Below are 22,470 nucleotides of genomic sequence, written 5' to 3'. Positions count from 1 at the left end.
TTGGGCAAAAAGTAGTAAACATGTCCTGTCAATTTTGGGCCCCAATTTTTAAACAGGGAAGCATCTCTTTGAAATTTGGGCAACGGATAAAAATTCACTTCCCAAATTGGATATTTTCCAAAGTTAAAAATTGCCATATCAGAGTTCGCAAGTGATCCCATCGCCGTTTTCCAGGGAATGAATAGCCTGTTTCCCAAAGGTCCAGCATTTTTGCTTTTTTCGGAAACCTGAAGGCCCTATAACCTCGATTATATGAGTTTCGGCAGTTGGAGACGGCGCAAATCGTCATTCTGAAAGGAACAAACTTGAAAACGTAAAGCTGCCCATTTCGAAAACGTAAGGGTTAGAAATACTGTCCAAAACTTACCTGCTAAATACTGAAACTAACGCGTAACAAATAAGAAATTATCACAAACTGCACCGAACTGCAGAAACCACTACTGCACGACCACAACCCCGGGCCCAGGCCAATGGTAAGCTGAGATTGGTCCACGTGATGTGATGCACCCCACGAGCCAATGAGAGGGGGAGAGGAAGAGGGAGTTGTAGTTGTTGTGCGGCGAAGCGACTCTTGCCTCATGAGTTAAGGTTAAGTCTCAGTACTCAATATTTTGATTTGCAGGAAATTTGACTTGTTCGTGGAGACACTGTCCAAAAATGACACGAACTGATCTCTAACTTTTCCTTTATGGAACTAGCCAATTTTTAAGATTCTTCAATCCTTCTCTCGAGTGAACGCAACCATGGCAAAAAGACGAAATCTGAAAAAGTCAGGCATAAAAGTGAGTCCAACTCTTTTTCCTTTTACACTGAAGGGAATGCAATGATGCTTGAAACCCTATGTCCCATTGTAAATTTATGTCGTCAAAATAGTCATCCCAGAAGTTATTGATTTTAACTTCACTTAATATCTTTTTAAGTGCTGTATTATTTTTCTTCTTTTGTGTATGAAATTCCCCACAAAAATCACCAGTTTATGTTTTTTTTCTGAACGTTTCTTTTCTTGCTTCCTTTCTACCTTTAATTCATGTTTTAATTAAGTCATGTTCATTTATTTAGTGTATGCCAGGATCCTGTTTTCCATTCTAACATTTTTCTTCGCTCTTAATTCCTTGCATAGATTGATGAATCATTGGCTAATCCTGATTGCCGCTGTTTCATTTGTGACAAACATGTCGACAACAACGGAATCCAAATAATTTTAGGACGAACACCCTACTCAAATGTTAGTCTCCCAGCTAAAATTGGCCAGCTTATTGGAGACAGTTTAATGGTCGTTGTTGGGGTATCAGACACTATGTGCGCCAGTTGTGCTTCCCTGATTAGTCACCTGGACAAGCTTGAAACAGATGCCCGTTCGGTGAAAAAGACACTAATGGGTTACATCGCAGCAAAATATCAACTTAACCATCAAGGTATTTAATATTTGTTGTACCTCAATCCTGAGTAAGTGATTCTTTCATATCTTTTATGTATGTTTTCAGAAATATGTGATCGAATAGATATTACTGAAGCAGATCCTGTAGCTCACAAGGTGATGTTTGTTTTATTTTTTAGTGGTAGTGCTTTTGCTCAATGCATCTCCTTTGTTCCTCTCAATAAGTTTTCTGCACTTTCCAGGAAGCCTCAAATCTCAAATCTGCAAGTAGTCAATCTACTGGGCAAATGCAGAGAGAAGGTAGTAGAAAGAAATCTCGCCAAGTCAGCTTACTTGTCTCAAATAGCAAGAACCGCAAAGTGACCTCACTTCACTGTCTCAACTGTAACTTCACAACAACGGACAAAGATGCATTTCAGATTCATTCTGCTTTATGTGTGAAACAAGTAAATCAATGTTTACATTGTGGCCATTCGTGCAGTCCTTGTGACCAGGTTTATTCCTTCACTGGAACTTGCAAAGTTTGTTCCCTAATTTATGGTTCAGAGGATGAATACTCTAATCATATGTCTATACATATTATCAGTGATGATAGATGTGCTGCATGTGGTGTCACCTGTTCAGATAAAAATAACTTGGTTAGTCACATTCTGAATCATGGTGAACAGTCATTTATGTGCTCTGCGTGTCCTACTACATTCAACCTTAAAAGCAATTTGAATGATCACATGGAAAGTCATATGATGCCCGATAAGTGCCTTAAATGCTCAATTGACTTTGTCTCTCAAGCCAAGCAGTTCACAGCGAGTGAATTTACCTTAGCCTGCCCGGATGAAGCTCATCAATCAGTTCAAGATAAGAGAAAGAATGTTAATGAGTACATGGAATCACTAATGAGGGTTGATAATTTTGATTCGGACAGTGGCATAGAGTTTCATTCTTGTCCAAGTTGTGGATTGACATTCCTCAACAAAATGTTGTTTTCTGAGCACATGAAAATGCACAATGAAAGTCAAGACCAGGTTATCATCAGCGAGGCACATGAAGAAGCCCTTCAAAGTGCAACTGTATCGGTGGCTGGGGATTGTTCTATTGATGATGAATTGGAGGACTTATTTGAAAAGCTACATGCAGAAACAACAAAGTCCTCCGTTGATAATAGTTGTAGCTTAAGTGATCAATTGATGAATGCACAGCATCATACAGAATTATCTATGCCTTTGAAAGAAGAGATGATGACACTGTGCCCAACAGTGGCTGCTGTTGAAGTTTCCCAGCCTCCCTGCAAATTAGTTCTCAAAAATCAGAATGTTGATAGCACTGACCACATTGAGACAGACAAAAATAAGCTTGAGCCTTCCTTTGATATGTCTCTCCTGGAGAAAGAAAACTCGAGCAACAGTGTTTTGCCTGAAGCAATGTTTGATGCGACTCAACACCAAACCTTTATTTATATTAGCAGCAACGAGGATGGTCTTACAGATTGTGATTCGCTGGTAATTTTTGATATTTTTTTAAAATTTTAATTTAAGTTTTAATCTTAAAAAAAGATAGTTGTAAGTAGTTATAGCCATCTCAGTACTGTAAATACTTGTTTCTCTGTTTCTAGGGAAACCTGGTGCTGCACAAAGCCACAATTGATCCAGAGAGTGGGAATATTCATCTGTTGCCGTTTATTGCCAGTGATGAAGATTCTGCATCCCAGCTAATCTCTCCTCTTTTGTCCAACCCTGAAACATTTCGAAGTTTAATTCAAGATCCCTGTGAAGGAGAACTAGCTCAGGTTAAGGACAAACAGAATTTAAACAGTTCTAAAAGCAATGATGAATTCTCATGCAACCATTGTAGTTTCCAAACTTCAATTGAACTTGTATTGAAGCGACATCTCAAAATACATCAAAGTAATTTGGTGCAAAAGTGTTCTATTTGCAATAGGGCGTTTTCATCCACTCAAAGGCTTCTCAGTCATTTAGACTTGCGTCATAAAAGTAGTGGTCCCATCACTTGTCCCTTCTGCCTGGAAGAATTCTCCAGCTCTGCTTTTCTAAGAAATCATATGAATGATAAGCATCCGGTTGGGAAGCAGAACTTTTCATGTCGATTCTGCTCTAAGAAACTTCCAACCAGGAAGGAATGCACCATCCATGAAGAAAGTCACTCTGAAATTTTTAAATACCAATGTAAAACTTGTGCAAAAAAATTTACAACTCAAGATGATCTTGATGACCATGTAAAATGGGATCATGAAAAAGTGGGCCAGTGTAGATATTGTGGCAAACAAATTGATAAACCTAAGGCTCTGAAAAATCATGAGCTTCGTCACATGCAAGAATCTAACCATCACGAATGTGTTGAATGTAAGAGAGTTTTCAAAACCAAAACTGGATTAAGACACCATGCTGCATCACATACTGGACAATTTAAATATTGCTGTGATTTTTGTGGAAGAGGGTAAGTTACCATATACTATTACACTGAAATATTTAAATTGTATTTAATTTAAATATTTGATTTATCTTAATTAATCCAGATTTATGTCTCGAATGATGTTGGAGGAGCACCGTAGTTGTCACACGAAAGAAGAAAGATATATTTGCGATGTTTGTGGCCAAAAGTTTACTTTCCAGAGCACATATTGGATTCACAGGAAGTGGCATGAAAATCCGTATCCTTATAAGTGTAACTATTGTGGCCGTTTCTTCAAGTGAGATATATTTTGCACCTATGATAACAATGATTAGTTTTACAATATTATCCTCATCTTAATTATATGTTGGTTTTAGGCATTCATCTTTACTTGCTGTTCACAAGCGGAAGCATACTGGTGAGCGGCCTTACAAATGTCCACATTGCCCATTAACTTTCCCTGTTAGTGGAACTCTGAAGAGACATATTATCTTACACACTGGTGTCTACCCTTTTAATTGTGATGTTTGTAAACGAGGGTTTACTGCTAGGCATAAGTACTCTTCTCATTTAGAAAAGGTAGGTCAATGTCTTTTGCAGGAACAAGCGTAATTCTTTCAATAGATATGTTCAGTGCTTATTATTCTGAATGCAGGTTCATGGCATTGAAGACCTTGTCAATGAGAAACTCTCTCCAAATATGTCTAAAGTAGAAGCTTTGGATGTTACTGAAGATGGTAGCATCCCTGAAAGTATTAAAGACTGGAACCTTGGTGGTATTGTATCATCTGAAGAAAGCAATGTTCCAGCTGTGACTGAATCATCAGTGGTCGACAGCAGAGGTCCCTTAATAAATGATGAAAGTCTACCCTCAAGAGTTGTCGAGATTGTACTCAATGATTCTCATCAAGCTGTGGCAACAGTCACGCTTGGTGGAACTGAATCGGTCTTACCTGAAAATTGGTACGAGTGAAAATTGTCAGTATTGGTAACCAATATTATAGTGTAATCTGTCTCCTCTCCCCCAAGTAGTGCACATCAATGCTTTAGTGGTATTTTTTGTTGGGTGCTAAGAAACCAAGATGTTTGAATTCCTAGTCAATTGTGATCTGTTAGTCTGATGAAACATAATCTGAAACACGAGTAGTTTGCATGAGTTAAAATTGTGAGAGATGCTCGATTGTCAATGCTAGTCAAAACTCAGTTTTGCATATTGAATTGCAAAGTTTATGTCCTTACATCATATCATTAGGAATTGTAGAACACACTTAAAATAAAAATGTATTTGGACTGTTTATTTCTATTTCTTTTTCTTTTGCCTTTGGTTTCTAGAGCTCAAATTCAAATTAATGTATAAGAAACAAACACAGTATGTAAGTAACTACAGTACCTTCTGCCAAGGTAAGACAAAGTTAAAATCTACATATTACACTTTTTAAAAAGATAACAGACTGATATCATTTCCAGTTATTACACAAACAAATATCCTGTACCCTACAATCACAGCATTTAGTACAAAAACTGACAAATCAATAAACAACTCACATATTAAAATTTGCAGCAAATCCAAAAGTAGGACACAATAGAATGGTTCTTCAAATGCCCTACTTTTGGTTTTGCTTAAAAATCACCCTTAATAAAATAAAAAAGGTACTATAAAAATTTCCAAATTATAATTAATCTAACATTTTACTGTTATTGTGTTGGCAAAGGGAGCTCATCAGTGGTATCTAAGATAGAGGAGCCAGGTTTTGATCTACAAAAAGGACAATGGCCATTCTGGAGCATTTGCAGCTCAAAGTCATCCACATGAAACATCTAAAACAAAAAAGAACATGTAAAAAATTTTGCTTCAGGAAGAAACAAACAGTGGTGAATTTTGCTTGCCCATAACTTTATTCATATTTACCTTAAAGCAAGAAGGACACTGGGATATTTGTAATTCTGGCAACAGATTCCTATAAAATTTGTAGCGCAATGGAGGTGGCCAACAAGCAATTATCACAGTGCTCGAGTCCATAGCTTCTAACGTTGATTTATTAACAACAACTGGGCTGACATCATCACTGCCACTCTGCAAAGGAAGATAATCAATGAAATGCACTTCATATGACATTCTGAGAATAGAAAAAGCAAAATTACCTCAAAATTAACTAGCCTTGCAGTGAAAGGATCAGGCTTTAACTCATCATGCTGTATTTGCAATGTCTGGTATCCATTGTTGGAACTACTTGTCCACTGCTTTTCTCCTGATTCGACTGGAGCTTCAATTAATCTTACAGCTTCATCATCAGATATTCCTTGTTCCAATTCAAACTCTACCAAAGGCAAAACCTCAAAGGACACAAACGAATGAACGAAAGGTTGTCCACAGTTAGAGCAACGGTTGCCACTGCGACCAACTAGGAGTGGGTTGTAAGAAGAGCAACGGTAGCACATGGGCTGCAATTCCTCTGCATCGTGGAAAGGCTTTGAACGGACCATTAGAGCAGATACATTCACATATTCCTGAAATCTCGGAGGAATGCGCAAAGACTGCATTTTATCTAGAACTTGTCTTGCCAACTTGTAAGCACCAAGAGCCCGTGCTTGCTTGGATAGTGTGTACAGCACAGCAAATTGGGAGACACCCTTTGGTTGTACTTGTTTCATTTCTAACATTAAGAATAGAGCAATGTTAAACAGAGCTTCAGGCATGTATGAAGTAAATGGTTCATCCAAATAGCGCTGTATGGTATGGTATGCATAGTACACGGAGGCATAACTGCTATGTTCTTGGAATTTTTTTAACATTTCTTCACGAATATCTTCCCTTTGCCTCGCAATATCGAGACATTGTCTGGACAGAACCCAATAATAGAATCCTGCATCTTGAAATCGTGATTCATTAACAGCGTTTTCGGTGAGCTGGTGTAGGACTTTGAATGCTTCTTCTGGACGGCCTGCTTTGTGAAAGGCTTTTTGAGCATCAGCAAATCTATCATTTTCAGCAAGCCATTGAGCGTATGGCACAAACACCAGGTGTCTGAATTCTGGGTGTCTCTCTGCTAGCAAGAATGCTTCTTTCCAATTATTTGCTTCAACATGTAGCTGGACTATTGCACGTTCTTCACCTAACTTGCGGAACATGTCAGTAGCATGAGAGAGGTGTCCAAGTCGCCTGAGCTGCTCAGCAACTAATGCCAAACCAGTGCGGTCAGCCTTGTCCAAACGCCGGCCCACATCTACCAGCCTGTAAAACAAAGTTAAAATAACTTTTGATAATAAAACTAAAACATATAGGAGAAAATAATTTTGCTAATAATTTAAGGACGCCAAGCCCTGAAGAAAAATAATTTTACTAACATATCAACCCATCCATTGTCACCGATGATTTCAATGGCTTTATGTGTATCACCAGCAGAAAGGTACATTTCAGCAGCAGCTCTTGGCTCATTGATATTTCGAGCCCAATCAGCCTTCTTCCTTATCAAAGCTTTCCTATCAATACTGTCCCCAGAACCCAGGAACTCCTATAAATCAAGAAAAAATAAGATGAAACAGAAGGATAGAAATGAATTCAAGCCCAAACTGCAAGAAGCACATTGCTCACCTGAGCCAGATCAAACATTCTTAAATCAGTGTACATGTTCAGAGCCCGGTGCTCTTGTCCCCCTCTTTGATACAATCTTGCAGCCTCTTTAAATCTGCCTCGATACGCCAGTATATCAGCTACAAGTAGATCTCTATCCTTTTCTCCTTTCCGTTGTCTATCCAAAAACTCATTTATCAGTTGAAGATATTTTAAGTCTTTAATTCGGATGAATGCTTGTCTAGCAACTTCAAAGTCCAGTGCCTCAAGAGCTGAATGAGCTAATGCTCGCCAATCTCCATCAGTGACACCCAAACAAGCCACATGATAGGCATCACTGAACATCTTATTTTCCAAGTATTGATACATGGGTGCAGACAAAGGCACCTCAATTGTCGACATTGTGGACACATTGAGACAAAATATTTTTGATCCACACAGTCCAACAACAAAGCCCTGAAAAAACAGCAAGCATTAATAATAGCAGTAAATTACAAGCACAAAACCATCATTTTATTTTTACCATAAGTTTTTGCTGGTGTACAGGAAAATTGCTAGCTTTGATACTCAGCATGTTATTTCCAGAAAAACAGAGCATGTCCTCACAGTGTGAGTTCCATGCCACACTGCTAGCATTTGGTTCCTGATACAGCAACTGATTAGCCTTCAGGTCATACACTGAACAAGCCCCATTCTCATCAACGACAGCCAACTTTCCGCGAGAAGCACTGAGGTCTAGGCACCTCACTCCCGCAGTTACTTTTAAAACACTAACAGGAAAAGCATTATCCAAATAAATTTTCCAAATCTGCAAGAAAAACCAGAAAAAAAATTTAACAGTCGCAGAAAATTATTTTTAAATCAACTCTAATAAGGAAAATGACAGCCAAGTACTTGCCTGGCCACTTTTTAAACCCAATAGCAGTCCTTCTCTACCAGCAGGACCTCCTACAAGCTTAATGTAGCGAATGGGTGAATCCATTAACCATTCTCTCTCTTTCTGGCCAGCAAATGTGAGACTCTGCAACTTCTTCTCCTGCAAACAAAAAAGGAAAGTAACTCTTGTCTTATGTTGGGGTGTTATCAAAGTTAGAAACAGAATTGAAATACATTCACCTGACACAAAACAAGGTGATTTGTGCACACAACGAGAAGGTTACAGTCAAGCTTGCTGTTTATTTTATCTTTTACTCTGTAGTGCATGCTAGTAGCATCTCCAGAATAGAGCTCATAAATCACAACCCGCTCAGGAAGTTGAACCTAAAGGAGAAATTTTACAGTAGTTTGCCTACAGGTAGCAAAAAAATATCTAGTTTACAAAATGTATCAATTACCGCAAGTCTATGTTTGTAGATAGCTATCTTCTTTATTAGGTCTCTGCATTTTATGCGTACTTTTTGCTCAGTTAATAGGTGCTGTATTATCACATCAGTCATGTTCTCCCTAATTTAATTTTTTTCAAATTAAAACAAAAATTATGGCATTACTAAAATGGTTGAGTCTGCAGCAACAAATAAAGTGGAGGCTAAAATCAAACTTGCATACCTGTAGGCATATCTTTCCTTGTACAAACTGTGCACTGTGCTGAAGACAAGTTGCAAACATGCTATAGTTCCATCCTGACAACCCATAGCCTGTGAAAAAGTAAGGACATATTTTGTAAAAGGGGAGAAAAGAGGTTTGATTATAAATGAAATCAAATGAACCACTCACAACGTAGGAAAAATCTGGTCGTGCAGCACAGCACCAAACCCATGATTGTTGTTGGTCACCCACAGTCCCGAGACGTATTCCTTCACGAGTAAGGAGGACACAGCTCTTGTTTGAGCCAGACACAAGAATATACTCTCCTTTACTCATATAACTTACACAAAGTGGATCAAAACCCAAATTGCGCTCTTTATACACCTGTAAGAAATTGCCAGGTAAAAATTTTCAAGGGGAAAATAAATGCATAGCAGATTAAATTATTACTTACTGGTTTTCCCCCTAAAGTGTAGAATGAAAGTGTCTGAGACCAATCAGCCACACAAAGAATGTCAAAATTTTCATCCCTAGAAACAAAACACCAATGACCATAATTTGTAATAAATTAAGAACACAAGACACAGTGAACATTAAAAATACCTTGATGGACTCCAAGCTAGAGCCCACACAGGAGATGTTGATCCACCAGGTCTCTCAATGCGAACTTTCTCTTCACCCAACTAAAGAAACAAAAAACAAATTGCTTAATTACTGCTATAGGAAGAGAGGTGTAAATCAAAATGCACTGCCACACAAGATTACCTTGTTGCGAATGGAGACACAGCCATTGGCAAGACCAAGTGCAAGGTACTGCCCATCATTAGTCCAACCACAACAGTTAATACGAGCTCCAGGTTTATATTTTTGACAAGCTTTTTGATCCTCAATTAAAAATCCAAAGTCAGTAATAGCACAGCTAGCCAGATGATTGGTTAAAGGATTGAAAGCCAGGCATTGGATTGCATCCCCATGACTAAACAAAAGTTTTATAAAAATATTAATTCCAATTTTTGCAAAGGAGCAAGAGTGAACATCATAGTTACCAAATGATGAGAACTTACGTATATTTTAAAACACCTTCTAACTTATTGTTCCAAATTATTACAGTCTTATCCGATCCACCAGAAGCAAAACGCTTTCCATCACGGGCGTAACACACACAATAAACTGTGTCCTTGTGACCTGCAAAGATACCAAGACTCCTGTAGCACACATTTCACACTCAAGACACAAAACCAGTAGGTAAGGACCAACTAATTGTTGAAATATACCTTTTAGAGGCTGAATTAATGAACCATCTGTTGTGTCATACACTAGTACTCGCTGTCCAGCAGCAACTACAAGCTGTGAACCATCAGGATTGAAGCAAAGGTCATAGATGCTGCAAAAAGAAAACAGAAAGAGAGGAGTGACGACGTTTAAAATATAACTATTAGTTACATTGATCGCAATTTCAGAAAAACTCCTGACTTTCTCGCTGTACTTTGATGAAAATTTCAACAAATATTTCAGCTCAAGAAAAAATTCTGTACGGAGGTGAGAACTAGTGATTTTATTTCAAATACATAGACCACAGATACTTTCTTAGCTAAACTTCAGATTAAACAGCACTACGCCGGCGCTATGACAGGTGCAAGACAGGTGCAATGGTGGGAAAAGGTAACCCAACTAATCATCCGCAGAAGTACCGACGTCTTTTCTCACCATTGTTCGACTTTGTCCCTGTCATGTACTTTATCAACCCAGGCGGGTATCGTCCGCATCTCGAAGCGGGTCCAGGCCTGCAGATAAACAACGCAATGATGTGTTTTGGAATGCTGGTTTGTTGTTGTCGACTGTTGTCAGGGAAACCGTTTGGCGGAAGCGGCGCGTCGGAGGCGTCTGCGCAATGGAGCCACGTGACACCTCCTGGGCGCCAGTTTCAAACGCGCCGCGCTCCGTGCACACTCCGTCGTGTCGAGCATTCTCAATCTGCAACAGGATTATGCCGCAACTCCAGTGGCCTCGTCTACCTTTCGTTAGGCCGAGCACACATTGTTTCGATTGGTAGCCATCGGCTGTGGAGACACCGAGAGCATGTCGTCTACGCCCACCACACCCCACCCTGCGTTGGGGTCTCTGCCACGCACCCCAGGAGCGAACTCTTTTCCCCCGTGTAGCCATCATCGCGGACGTGCTAATGCTATTCCTTCCACGTGCTGGAGGCCGCGCGTGTCCTTCACGGCGGTCGGCGCGGCGTGGCGCGGCGTGGCACCATATTGCAGGATGTTGGCAGGGCGCGGAGCACGGCCTGGGCCCCACCGGGCCGGGAGGCCGGGCTAGCAGGCGGGCCAGGATAATTACCCCGCGCCTCTCATTCCGAACAGCGCTTTCGTCCCTCTGTCTCTCTCGCACTCGTGGGGGCGCCCCAACAGGATCCGAGAGAGACAGAGAGAGACATGCACTGTTCGGAGTGAGCCCGCTGTCGGAGCGCCGCACCGCGTCGTTGGCACCGCGTCGTCAGCGGCCCCGCCAATGTTCGCCGCGGGGGTCCGCGGGTCAGCTCGTCAGTTCGCAACATGAGGCCGGCGACGACGACGCTCCTGCTGGCCTGCGGCCTGGCCGGCGCGGTGCTCCTCGGGGGCCTGGGGCCGGCGGCGGAGGCCCGCTCCATGACTTCGGACGCCATGGCCTCGGACACCGTGGTCGGCCTGCACGAGGACTTCAAGGGCCAGGCGCTGGCCGCGGCACCCCCTCCCGCCGCGGCGGCCGCGGTGGCGGCCGAGGTGGAAGCCTCAGGTCAGTGGGGGGGGGGGTTTACTTTTGAATTTTATTTAAGAGGTTTGTGGTGCGGAGGTCCGCGGTCGGTTCCAATTCGGCGGTGAAAAGAGCAGGTCGCAGGCAGTCGCAGGTGTTCCATCGTTTCGTCGCTCTCTCTGTCGAACTCATACCGTTAGGGCGCGAGAGGGACAGAGCGATGAATCGATCCTGCGGCATCATTCGGCCAGGCATTTGCTGTGCGGTCCCACAATTTCGGGTTCTCCCGCTGCGGCCGCGGCCCCTTGCTGCCTCTTCCAAGCGTCGGCGCCTGCGAAGCCCTGCCAGGCAACAAGTCCGCGTCGGTGCACAGCGGGCTGCCGGCCGGCGCCTGACAACCCCGCGCGTGCCTTTCGCCCGCCACAACTTTTCGTGTTATCTGCGAGCCACCATAACTCCAAAGAACTTTGCCGTTGCGGTCACGACGCTGCTGACCTAACGGAGTTTGCGGTTCGCAGGAAAACTGTTCCGTCATGTAGGGACGCACGAATTTTATCGCGTCCACGGTCACGCTTCCACGCCTCACGACACCCTGTCGAATGGAGTCATATAGTTATATAGTTCCCCAGTGCGATAAACAGACGTCATCCACATTTTTTTCAGAACACCCGTTTAAGGCAGTCACGAGTTGACGCTGGGAATACAGAAATGTGACGTCACGTTCGTTTGGACATCATGTCCCTTACGCCTGAACGTGAATACAAACGCTGGTGACGTCACGTTGCTAGACGTCCAGTGAAGAGTGGTTCCCTGGCCACAACAACAACATCAATAACAACAACAACGGCCTGCTCGGATCGGCCACGTCCAGCGTTCTTTGTCCTGCAGTAATGCGCTTGTAATGACTAACGACTGCAGGGACATGCAAAGTCCTGGCTCTGGCTCGGTCCGGGTGGACTGGACGGCCACACGACGCTCGCCCTTGAAGCCCCGTGTGACGCGAGGCTGTGACAGGACAACGCAGGACGCAGGACACAGCCAGGGCAACCTATTGCACAAAACACGGCTCGGACTCCCGAGCCGCAAACGCGGGCAAGATGCCCAGTGGGTTACACTGCCCACCCATCAGGCGCCCCAGGGCAGGGCAGGGCCCCTTGCCGTCGGGTGGGTCATCGCTCTGTCTCTCTCGAACTCATGGGGCGTCCCGCACCGGGTGCGAGAGAGACAGATCCAGTGGTGCCACGCGGTGCCGGCCGCCGCGACGCTGCGCACCACACGGTCCGTCAAATTTGGTGCAAACGGAAGTAGTGAGGACGCAGACAATCAAGGTGTCAAGCTGGCGTGAGAACGCGGCGCGCGGTGCGCGGCGCGTCACGGGAACTGTACGGCGCGGTGCGACGCGGCACGCGACACGCCGCACTGTACGCGCGGGCTTGGCCTCCTCCATGTCTCCGACGCGCCGCGCCCCGCCGTGCCACGATGGGCCACTGGGCGGGCGGCCATGGCACACGACAATGTAGAATAGCGTGTCGAGTCCCGTCAACGACCTCACACCGATGGACCATCGCGGCGAAACCGCGCTTTGACGGACCCAAACGCCCCGGGACGTGCGATCCTGTTTCCAGGATCAGCCGGCAGTTCGGACGGCCGGCACGCAATGGCGTTCTTGTGTGGCCGGGGCCGCGGCATGTGGGAAAAATGCAAAAATGCGATATGTCCACCTGCCTCCTTTACGCGCCTGGCGCTGGCCAACTTACTTGTTTTTGACGGTCTTGGTACGTCTTGGCCTGCTCGGCCTGCTCGCAGTGTGCCCGTCGGAGCCCTTCCGTCCGCACGTGCACTTCACCCCGCGCGCGCTGTGGATGAACGACCCCAACGGGCTGGTGTACGCGGCGGGCGAGTGGCACCTCTTCTACCAGTTCAACCCCGTGTCCGACGTGCCCGGCAACATCTCCTGGGGCCACGCCGTCAGCCCCGACCTGGTGCGCTGGACCGAGCTGACGGGGGAGGGCAACCCCGCCATCCCCTACGACGGCGACACCGAGCTCATCTTCTCGGGCAGCGCCGTCGTGGACCAGGACAACACCTCCGGGTTGGGCACGCCGGAGAACCCGCCCATGGTGGCCATCTACACGAGCGCCAACGCCACCAAGCAGGTAAGCCCAAAGTCAACGGGTGGCTGTCTCTCTCGCACACCTGAGCAAAAGGCCACGAGTGCGAGAGAGACAGCGAAAGGGCCCTGCTCGATTGACGCGGGTGTGTTCCAGGCGCAGTCGCTGGCGTTCAGCCTCGACAACGGGCGCTCCTGGACCAAGTACGAGGGCAACCCCGTGCTGGACGAGGAGCAGAAGGAGTTCCGTGACCCCAAGGTGCAGTGGCACACCCCCACCCGGCGCTGGCTCATGGCCGTGGCCCTCGCCGACGACCGCAAGGTCCGCTTCTACTCGTCGCCGGACCTCAAGGTACGCCTCGCATGCCTCTCGAACAGAGCTTTCGTCACTCTGTCTCTTTCGCACGGGGTGCGAGAGAGACTGAGTGACGTGGCACTGTTCGGAACTAACCCACAGTTTCGACGTTGAAACTCTTTGTCATCACGGCTTGCTTTGCCCGCTAGGAGTGGACGCAACTCAGCGAGTTCGGGCCGATGGGCGCGGTCGAGGGGCAGTACGAGTGCCCGGACCTGTTCCCGCTGCCCGTCGACGGCGACCTGGAGCGGCTCAAGTGGGTGCTCGTGGTGAACGTGAACCCCGGCGGGCTGCAGGGCGGCTCCTCGGCGCAGTACTTCGTCGGCGACTTCGACGGCGAGCGCTTCGTCGCGGACGACCAGGACCCCAAGGCGGTGCGCTGGCTGGACTACGGCAAGGACTACTACGCCGCCGTGTCGTGGGTCGGCGCGCCCGACGGCAAGCGGTACATGATCGGCTGGATGAGCAACTGGCAGTACGCCGCCAAGTGAGTCGACGCAGAGCCGAATCTTTAAGTTTGGTCTCCCGGCAGCTTGAACGTCTGTGTCTCTGGTGTCTGCAGGACGCCGACGTCGCCGTGGCGCAACGCCATGAGCGTGCCGCGCGTCATGTCGCTGCGAAGCCGCCCCGACGGCGGAGTGGACCTGCTGCAGGAGCCCGTGCCCGCGCTCGCGTCCACGCTGCACCGCACCGCCGAGCCCATCATGACGGCGGCCACGCTCAACGTGTCGGCCGGCGGCGCGGCCGTGGTCGCCAACGGCTGCGACGGCGCCTTCCTGCTCGAGGTGACCGTGTCCCTGGTGGACGGCGCCACGGGCGCCACCGTGCTGGTCCGCGCCGCGGAGGACGGCTCCAGCGGCACCGGCATCGTCTGGGACTCGGAGAAGGGTGAGCTGGCGGTGGACCGCCGGAAGTCGGGGCTCGTCGACTTCAGCGCGGACTTCCCCGGCGTGCACGGCGCGCCCTTGCCGTACGCCTCGCTGGCCGACGGCAAGCTCCGCCTCACGGTGCTCGTGGACGAGGGCTCCGTCGAGGTGTTCGCGGACGGCGGCCGCGTCGCCATCACGGACATCGTGTTCCCCGACAAGGAGCGCAAGGCCGTGGTGCTGAGGGCCGGGGGCGCCGGGGGCGCCGAGGGCGAGCGCGGCAGCGTGGTGTTCGCCGACGTCCGCGTCGTGCCGCTGCGACAGTACCGCGAGGGCTGCGCGCCGCGCGAGAAGACCTGCCGACTGGCCTTATGAGCAGGGCCCACGCTGTTAGCAAATTTTTAATCGATCGAAAATGGCCCAGCCGCTGATACGGTATCAACGTGCAACGAGCGACAGTTATTGTATTAAATGTTTTGAACGCCACACGAGCTTGGGGACTTCCCCCAATTTTCATTTTAAAAACAAAATTGGAGTCCTTATGTTGACCCCTAAAATGAAATCAACCTGGCCACATCGAAGCTGCACTTGAAGTTACGCCTTGGAGTTTGAAGAAAACTTGAAAGCCCCTCGTGATTTGTGTATGTGACTTTATCGGATTTTATGAATAAAAATGAATTTAATGAGGAATGTTGAATTTTTCATGCTACCGTCCCCTCAACAAATGCTCCTGTTTACATCGAATGATACGGCATTCTGGGGTGATCAAACAACAAAAATGATGACGGTGTGTTTTTGTTGTTGCAGTACGACATCGCCGAGAAGGCCGTCGCCGCAGTCAAGGCCGTCGCTGGCAAGGACTTCGATTTCGGAAATATCGCAGAAGCCATTTGTAAGTGGATGCGCAGGACGCAGGACTTTACAAAAAGTAGAATTGTAGTTAAAATTGTTTTAATTCTTTTCTTAGACATTGCCTCGGGCAGCACCATCGACTACGTGTACAGCAAGTGCGTGCCGTTCCCCTTCGTGTTCGAGCTGCGCGACAACGGCATCTACGGCTTCCTGCTGCCCGAGGACCAGATCGTGGACGGCGCCAGGGAGGCCTGGGCCGGCGTCAGGGTCATCGCGGAGGAGGCTTTCAAGGACGGCGTGCCCGCCAGCAACCCCGCCACCTGCCCGTCGCTCTGAGTCCGCGACATCGGAACGGATTTTTGGGAACTGGGGGAGCATGTGCATCGAATCGTCTGAAATATAAAGTTCTGTCTGGATCCTACCGTGTCTTTTTTCCTCGCAAATTTACCAGAGGGGAAAGACCACCCGGGAGGCCGTCGACCCCGCCGGCCGAGGTTTGTTGACAGTCGATAGCAGATCGGGGCGCACCGGTACCGCCGTCTCTTTCTCTCTTCCGGGTGCCGAGCATTTCACGCAGCGTTCCCACTCACTCCTCTCTTCTTGCCGCCGCGGCCGCTCCCCCGGGGTCGCGTCGTTTCCGGGACCGTCGGGACCGTCCTGCCGATAACGGCGCGCGCTGCCCGCCATAAAGGAGACCGGCCTGCCGAGGGGAGGACACTCGCCATTTCGGACTCGCGCCCCACCGCGCCGCCTCCCGCAGACTCACGTCGCCGTCCAGGTCACCGTCGCCGTCCTCGCCCGTCGCCAAGTGGCGCCGCCGGTCGCCGTCGCCGATAAGGGAGTTTGATTGAGCGTGCGCGCCATGGCCGCCGTGCACCGGGGCTGGGGCGGCCGGGTGCCGCTGCTCCTGGTCGTGGCGGTGGTGGCCGTGCGGCAGGCCGGCACCGCGCCGCTCTCTACGGCGCACCCGCACCCCGCCGCCAACGCCACGGGGCTCGGCAGGCAGGCCGCGGTGGTGGCCTTCAAGGACCACAAGGTGCTGCGCATCGTCCCCGCCACGGACAAGCAGCTGCAGAGCCTCCGGCAGTACCTCGGCGCCAACCCCACGGTGAGGCAGCCTCAGTGTGAGCAGAAGTGAGTTTGGGTGGGTCCTTTTCGAGTCCGGTGACGAAATGAAACTGTGGGCAGCTGGACGTGTGGCTGGACCCCACCGTCCCGGGCTCGCCCGTCGACGTGCACGTGTCGCCCGCCGACGCCGTGGCCTTCAGGGAGTACCTCGGCCGCCAGGAGCTCACGCACAAGGACATGATCCCCGACCTCGGCAGGCAAGTGTCAAACGGAAAGGGCCCGTCGACGGTTTGCCTTCAAAATACAACGAAACGTGAACGTGGCGTGTTTATCCCGTTCTCTAGAGTCGTCGACGAGGAACAGCGGCAGATGCTGGACGCCAAACGGTCCAACCCGGAGTTCGGCTGGGACAACTACCACACCCTGGAGGAGGTAACTGCACGCCGGAGTCGGAAAACGGGTAGTTCTGGGAACGACGAAGGGATGGACCTAACGCGACCTCCGTTTGGTGGCAGATCTACAAGTGGATGCAGAGCCTGGTGCGCAAGTACCCCGACGAGGTGACGCTGGTCGACGGAGGCCGCAGCTACGAGGGCAGGACGATCCTCGGCGTCAAGATCAAAGCCGTGGAGGAGGACGCCCCCGTCGCCTTCATCGAAGCGGGTTCGTCCTCCAGAGCCCAATAATTTTTGCACCGTCTTTGGCTTCTAATGCCGTTTTTGTGTCCAGGTATCCACGCGCGTGAGTGGATCACCCCCGCCACGGCCACCTTCATGATCAACGAGATCCTGACGCGGAGCGACGAGGAGTTCAGGTCGGCCGTGCGCGCCTACGAGTGGCACATCTTCCCGTCCACCAACCCCGACGGCTACTACTACACCCACAACGGGGTAAGGGAGCGGCCCCACACTTGGAACTTTAACATTAGGCCGCTAGCGCCCCCCGCAAGGCTCCGGTGTAAGGCGGAGCATACCTCGCCCCTGCAGCAGAGCGCCATATTCCTCGTTCTCTCTTTGTTCTACAGAACAGATTATGGAGGAAGTCGAGGAGCAAGTTCAACTACATCTGCTACGGCGCTGACCTGAACAGGAACTGGCCGTTCCACTGGGGAGGTGAGGGCTACTCCTTGCGCGACTGTGCAAAGCGCGAAGGCGCACACGTTCATGTTGACGCGCCTGTTACAGAGACCGGCTCCAGCTCGTCGCCGTGCTCGGATGTCTACGCCGGGGTGCGCGCCGGGTCCGAGGCCGAGACCAAGGCCCTGCGGCACTATGTGGATGCCCTCATGGAGAAGCCGAACCCGGTGGGCTTCAGCTACCCCCCCCCCCCCCCGCAATGAATTGCCTACCCCCTATAAACATGGCAGCCTTCCTCCCGGTCTCCTCTCCTAATCTCTCTCCATCCCTAAAGTTCTGATTTTCCACGTGACAGCTTCGAGTGTACATCAGCCTGCACTCGTACAGCCAGCTGCTCATGTTCCCCTGGGGGTACACTCTGAACCTGGCCGCGGACCACGCCGACCTCGACGCCGTCGCCCAGGCCGCCGCGCAGGCCGCCAGCAAGCGCTACGGCACCAAGTTCAGGCACGGCCCCATCGCCAGGACCATTTGTAAGTATGGGTACCTCGGACTCGGACTCACATGTCCTTTCAATGTCCTCTAGTGAGTTTATTATATTTCATCGCTGATGTTCCACTGATCTCACAGACGCGGCCTCGGGGAGCACGATCGACTACACCTACGAGAAGGGCGTCAAATTCCCATTCGTGTATGAACTGCGGGACACGGGGGAGCACGGTTTCTTGCTGCCGAAGGACCAAATCAGACCGGCTGCTGAAGAGGCTGTGGATTCCATGGCCGTCATCGCTGCCGAAGTCTTGAAAAGGAAGTGAACGTGACTGGTTCAACTATGGGTGACAGAGGCCACTTTTGACAGCGCGATCTATTACACTATAATGACCAATTTGAATAAATTATTTTTCTCTTTTATTGGGCCATGTACTCTGGCTGTGACATCCCCGACGAGTTCAATTTTTTGATGGGTGGAAAGTAGAGTAGATGGAAACAGAAATGAAGAAAGTGGCAACTTGGTTTCATAGTTCAAGAAAGAGAGTTGAAACAAATTCAGCATTGATTAATTTATTGCGAGAGCAACTGTATAATTCACTTCAGAATTAAGTACTAGTTCAGAGATGACAGTATCATTTAGAGGGAAGACAAATACAAGAGAAGTAACTGCAATTAATAAACATTTTTTTCAAATCCTATTAAGATTAGCACTTGAAGATAGAAACATTACATATTCAGCATTATTTAATACATACCTATAATTTTAAATGAAAGAGACAAGAAGCTTTTACAGAGATTATTTGCCAATCTGATTAACAGTTTTTTACAGATAAAATTCTAGGAACAATTTTTTTTTTTCTGAAACAGAAATGCTTAAAACGTACAGGTAAGGTAGTACAAATAAAAGGTATTAATTGATGTTATAAACTTTAAAAACTATACCATGATACCTATTGCATGATTTTTATTCATCAGTGTGTGTTCGTGAATGCACTTTCAAATCACTTAGGGTACTACACTGTTTGCTGCAGACAGTGCACTGGTAAGGTTGCTCACCAGAATGCCTCCGCATATGAACTTTCAAATCGCTTGCAGTCAAGCAGCCCTTTCCACACACAAGGCATTTGTACGGTCTCTCTCCTGTATGTGTCCTTGTATGAACTTTCAGATCAGAGCTGGTGGTAAATGACTTCACACAAAAATTGCATTTGTATGGTTTCTCGCCTGTATGGGTGCGAAAGTGCACTTTCAAATCACTTGAAGTCATGCATTGCTTACCACAAACCGTACACTTGTATGGTTTCTCGCCAGTATGCGTCCTAATGTGAACCTTCAAGTCGCCGCTGGTGTTACAAGCTTTGCCACAATGAGAACATATGTGAATTTTTTCCCCAGTGTGTATTCTATAATGGACTCGAAGATCAGAACTAGTATTACACAGTTTGCCACATTCCACACACTGAAAAGGGCGCTCCCCTGTGTGTGTGCGCACATGGACTTTAAGATCAGAGCTTGTTAAACACATTTTGCCACATTCAGTGCATTTATAAGGCCTCTCACCCGTGTGAGTTCTCATATGGACTTTGAGATCATATGAAGTGATACATTTTTTTCCACATTCAGAACAGACAATTTTCCCCCCTTCAGCAGCATGAATAGCAATATGTTCCTTAAGTTCTACATTTGTAGTAAACATTTTGCCACAATCTACACAAGCAAAAGGTTTCTCAGCAGCATGGGTGCGATTATGCCTTGCTAGGGCACTACTTGATGTAAACTGCTCTGAGCACTCAGTGCACTGGAAAGGTTTCTCCCCAGTATGAATTCTGCAATGTGTTACATAATTTCCCTTCCTCGTATAACATTGCCCGCAGTCATCACATTGGTAAACCTTATCAGATGTGGCAATGGGTTTCAGGGTAGTTTTGAATGTCGGTGTGTGTACAGTGGTTGGGGAAGAGGATGTTGTTTCGGTGGAAGTTGATGAAGAACTCGGATTGGACTGCTGTGAAACCACAGAGGTGACATTTGCAGGTGGAGTAGAAGAATCTGATGGTACGTTGGAGTACTCAACAGAGCGGGCCTGTTCATCCTTATTTAACTGCTGTTGTTGCTGCAAATGTTGCTGAGATATAGAAGATGGAACGCTTATAGGAGGTGTCGGTGGAACAGTGGGATATTCAACATTGAGCGTCCGTGGTTCATTCTTGTTCATCTGCTGCTGTTGTTGCATAAGTTGCTGGGAATTCACTGAAAGTGGCTGTTGATCATCCTTGTTCATTTGCTGCTGTTGCATGTGTTGTTGTGCGAGAGTAGACGATACACTTACAGACGCTGTTGGTGGGACGGATGGTACAGTAGAATAATCCACATTGAGTGCCCGCGGGTCGTTCTTGGTCATCTGTTGCTGCATGAGTTGTTGCGGGCTCATAAACATTTGGTGCTGGCTTGATGCTGCGGCTGCTGCTGTTTGGTGATGCTCAGGCAAACAGGGCAGGCTGCCTGAGGGGTGCAGGCCAGAGCCAGAGTGCTTCAAGGATCTCATGTTGTTGGTTCCCATGAGATTCAGATTCATGGAGGGGTCACACCATCCCACTAAAACAGAACAAAGACGGCATCACTGAAACGACCCTACAGAAGCCTCAACCATACGCAGAAATATCAGAAAGTATTTCTGCAGACCAGGTTGTATCCCCCCCCCCATTTATTGTTTGATCACTATAATCATAGGTGCAGAAGGTAGTAACATTATAAAAGGACTTTACCTGCAGTCTCATTCTTCTCACTTTCATCATCGCTAGTTCGCTCCTCTTTTATATCTGAGTCAGGATTAGGTGCTCTCAGGGTATTGCCATCAATAGTGGACCTGATAATTACAGTAAACAAATCGTTAAAATTGGTAGCAAGACTAAAGTAGAACCAGAAATTCGAAACCGAGACAAAAGTTAAAAGCTTACCAGTTAAAATTAGCAAAAGCGGGGTGGAACAACGACGAAAAGTTCATTAGGAAAGATGGAAGTTAAGAAAGCCACAGTAACTGTAAACAAAAATAAAAGTGCCTATGAATCCCCACACAAATTCTTACCACATACGAAATTTGACTTCAATGAAGCTCACCAAACTTTATAGAAGGGGAACAATGCCTGTGGCTCTGTGCCACTTTACGGGGCAGTTGTTTTCTGTGATGATATTTTTGCAAAATAAAGGTGCATTGTACGGATCAGCCGGGGAAGGGGTTATGAGAGTGCTCAGTATAATGTAGCTCTTTAATTTTCCTCCGTCTAAGATCGATAAAAACCTCAAATTATTTTGAAAAGCGCAGGCAAGGAAGTCAAGACTAACAAAGAGACCCACAGGCAGTTTTACAACACCTCGTGGAGCACTAACACTTTTCAGCTTGACAGAAGTTTCTGCAAGATGCAAATTAGGCAGCTGCAGAAGACAACAAAACCAAAACAAAACGCACCGCCTTGCACAGTTTTTCTTCTGCTCTGCACAGCAGCGCCGAGAACGACATCCTTACATCCGGTGTCGGCGCGGGAACCTGCCGCTCGTTTGAAACCGGAGCTTTTCCGTGTCGGAAGGGATGCCTACGCCTCAGGCGTTCGTCGCGCGGGGCACTCGCAGGGGAGGCAGGCAACCCATTCTACATCCTGCAGTTGGGGTCGCAGGAAGTAAGGGAGGCATCGCACAGAGACGCGGCAAATTCAACGGACTTTACCTCAAATTTGAGAGTTTCAAATGAAATTTCTTGTTTTTAGGGAGTAAAGGTGGATCCAGACACGCGCAACGCGGGGTAAAAGGCTTGGGGCGGATGGCTCGAGGCTGGCACATGACTGCACGCGACACCGAAAATGATTAAAACCTGGCTCACACCTGCCCCTGCCCGTGTCTGAGGCACCTGTGAGCAGATTGCCGCATGCTACGGCACGGCTCTCATTCTGCACGTCGACAGTTTGAGTCTCTCTCGCTCTCGTGAGGCGTCCCTTTTCGGAGCGAGAGAGGCACAGCGACGGAAAGACTCTCCGGAATC

General features: G+C 47.9%; 5 protein-coding genes and 1 long non-coding RNA gene across 10 annotated transcripts; 4 read left to right on the top strand and 2 right to left on the bottom strand.

The window, feature by feature from the left end:
* The first annotated feature begins 201 nt into the window (after positions 1 to 201).
* Positions 202 to 5,081, top strand: LOC117640709 (gastrula zinc finger protein xFG20-1-like). The gene is made up of 9 exons (XM_034377527.1): positions 202 to 473; positions 623 to 782; positions 1,121 to 1,415; positions 1,485 to 1,534; positions 1,621 to 2,874; positions 2,988 to 3,829; positions 3,909 to 4,082; positions 4,162 to 4,363; positions 4,440 to 5,081. Exons 2-9 carry the CDS (start codon positions 744 to 746, stop codon positions 4,755 to 4,757), a joined length of 3,174 nt encoding a protein of 1,057 aa, XP_034233418.1. The 5' UTR covers positions 202 to 473; positions 623 to 743; the 3' UTR covers positions 4,758 to 5,081.
* Positions 5,059 to 10,903, bottom strand: LOC117640708 (intraflagellar transport protein 122 homolog). Its single transcript, XM_034377526.1, has 17 exons — positions 10,587 to 10,903; positions 10,154 to 10,263; positions 9,944 to 10,064; positions 9,645 to 9,855; positions 9,483 to 9,562; positions 9,334 to 9,409; positions 9,069 to 9,263; positions 8,901 to 8,989; positions 8,690 to 8,798; positions 8,472 to 8,615; positions 8,254 to 8,391; positions 7,879 to 8,163; positions 7,377 to 7,811; positions 7,130 to 7,296; positions 5,927 to 7,016; positions 5,694 to 5,858; positions 5,059 to 5,602 (listed from the first exon to the last, which is right to left on the bottom strand). Exons 1-17 carry the CDS (start codon positions 10,643 to 10,645, stop codon positions 5,480 to 5,482), a joined length of 3,597 nt encoding a protein of 1,198 aa, XP_034233417.1. The 5' UTR covers positions 10,646 to 10,903; the 3' UTR covers positions 5,059 to 5,479.
* Positions 10,514 to 15,639, top strand: LOC117640710 (levanase-like). 3 transcript variants are annotated; one of them, XM_034377530.1, is made up of 5 exons: positions 10,514 to 10,541; positions 13,425 to 13,774; positions 13,886 to 14,080; positions 14,233 to 14,570; positions 14,646 to 15,639. In XM_034377530.1, exons 1-5 carry the CDS (start codon positions 10,529 to 10,531, stop codon positions 15,322 to 15,324), a joined length of 1,575 nt encoding a protein of 524 aa, XP_034233421.1. In that variant the 5' UTR covers positions 10,514 to 10,528; the 3' UTR covers positions 15,325 to 15,639. The 3 variants fall into 3 exon arrangements, with proteins under 3 accessions (XP_034233421.1, XP_034233420.1, XP_034233419.1); XM_034377529.1 differs by lacking the exon at positions 10,514 to 10,541 and adding an exon at positions 11,491 to 11,660; XM_034377528.1 differs by lacking the exon at positions 10,514 to 10,541 and adding an exon at positions 12,906 to 12,925.
* A 99-nt stretch (positions 15,640 to 15,738) lies between these two features.
* LOC117640713 lies at positions 15,739 to 16,219 on the top strand. Its single transcript, XR_004587447.1, has 2 exons — positions 15,739 to 15,841; positions 15,917 to 16,219. It is a non-coding gene; the product is annotated as an uncharacterized LOC117640713 (long non-coding RNA).
* Positions 16,220 to 16,663: 444 nt separating this feature from the next.
* On the top strand, positions 16,664 to 18,857 carry LOC117640507 (zinc carboxypeptidase-like). The gene is made up of 10 exons (XM_034377027.1): positions 16,664 to 16,742; positions 16,797 to 16,909; positions 16,990 to 17,126; positions 17,214 to 17,301; positions 17,385 to 17,532; positions 17,599 to 17,759; positions 17,894 to 17,981; positions 18,054 to 18,172; positions 18,301 to 18,478; positions 18,576 to 18,857. The coding sequence occupies exons 1-10, from the start codon at positions 16,664 to 16,666 to the stop codon at positions 18,758 to 18,760; spliced, it is 1,296 nt and encodes a 431-aa protein (XP_034232918.1). The 3' UTR covers positions 18,761 to 18,857.
* A 130-nt stretch (positions 18,858 to 18,987) lies between these two features.
* Positions 18,988 to 21,911, bottom strand: LOC117640712 (zinc finger protein 660-like). Of its 3 annotated transcripts, none has more exons than XM_034377532.1 (5): positions 21,792 to 21,911; positions 21,555 to 21,718; positions 21,395 to 21,474; positions 21,203 to 21,303; positions 18,988 to 21,032 (listed from the first exon to the last, which is right to left on the bottom strand). In XM_034377532.1, the coding sequence occupies exons 3-5, from the start codon at positions 21,439 to 21,441 to the stop codon at positions 19,402 to 19,404; spliced, it is 1,779 nt and encodes a 592-aa protein (XP_034233423.1). In that variant the 5' UTR covers positions 21,442 to 21,474; positions 21,555 to 21,718; positions 21,792 to 21,911; the 3' UTR covers positions 18,988 to 19,401. The 3 variants fall into 3 exon arrangements, with proteins under 3 accessions (XP_034233423.1, XP_034233424.1, XP_034233422.1); XM_034377533.1 differs by having other exon boundaries at positions 21,825 to 21,911; XM_034377531.1 differs by having other exon boundaries at positions 21,555 to 21,894.
* Between the last annotated feature and the right edge of the window lie 559 nt (positions 21,912 to 22,470).

The sequence above is a fragment of the Thrips palmi genome, unplaced genomic scaffold (assembly GCF_012932325.1).
Source record: "Thrips palmi isolate BJ-2018 unplaced genomic scaffold, TpBJ-2018v1 HiC_scaffold_12, whole genome shotgun sequence".
In the NCBI taxonomy this organism is placed as follows: Eukaryota; Metazoa; Arthropoda; class Insecta; order Thysanoptera; family Thripidae; genus Thrips; species Thrips palmi.
This window is presented reverse-complemented; position numbering and strand designations above follow the sequence as displayed.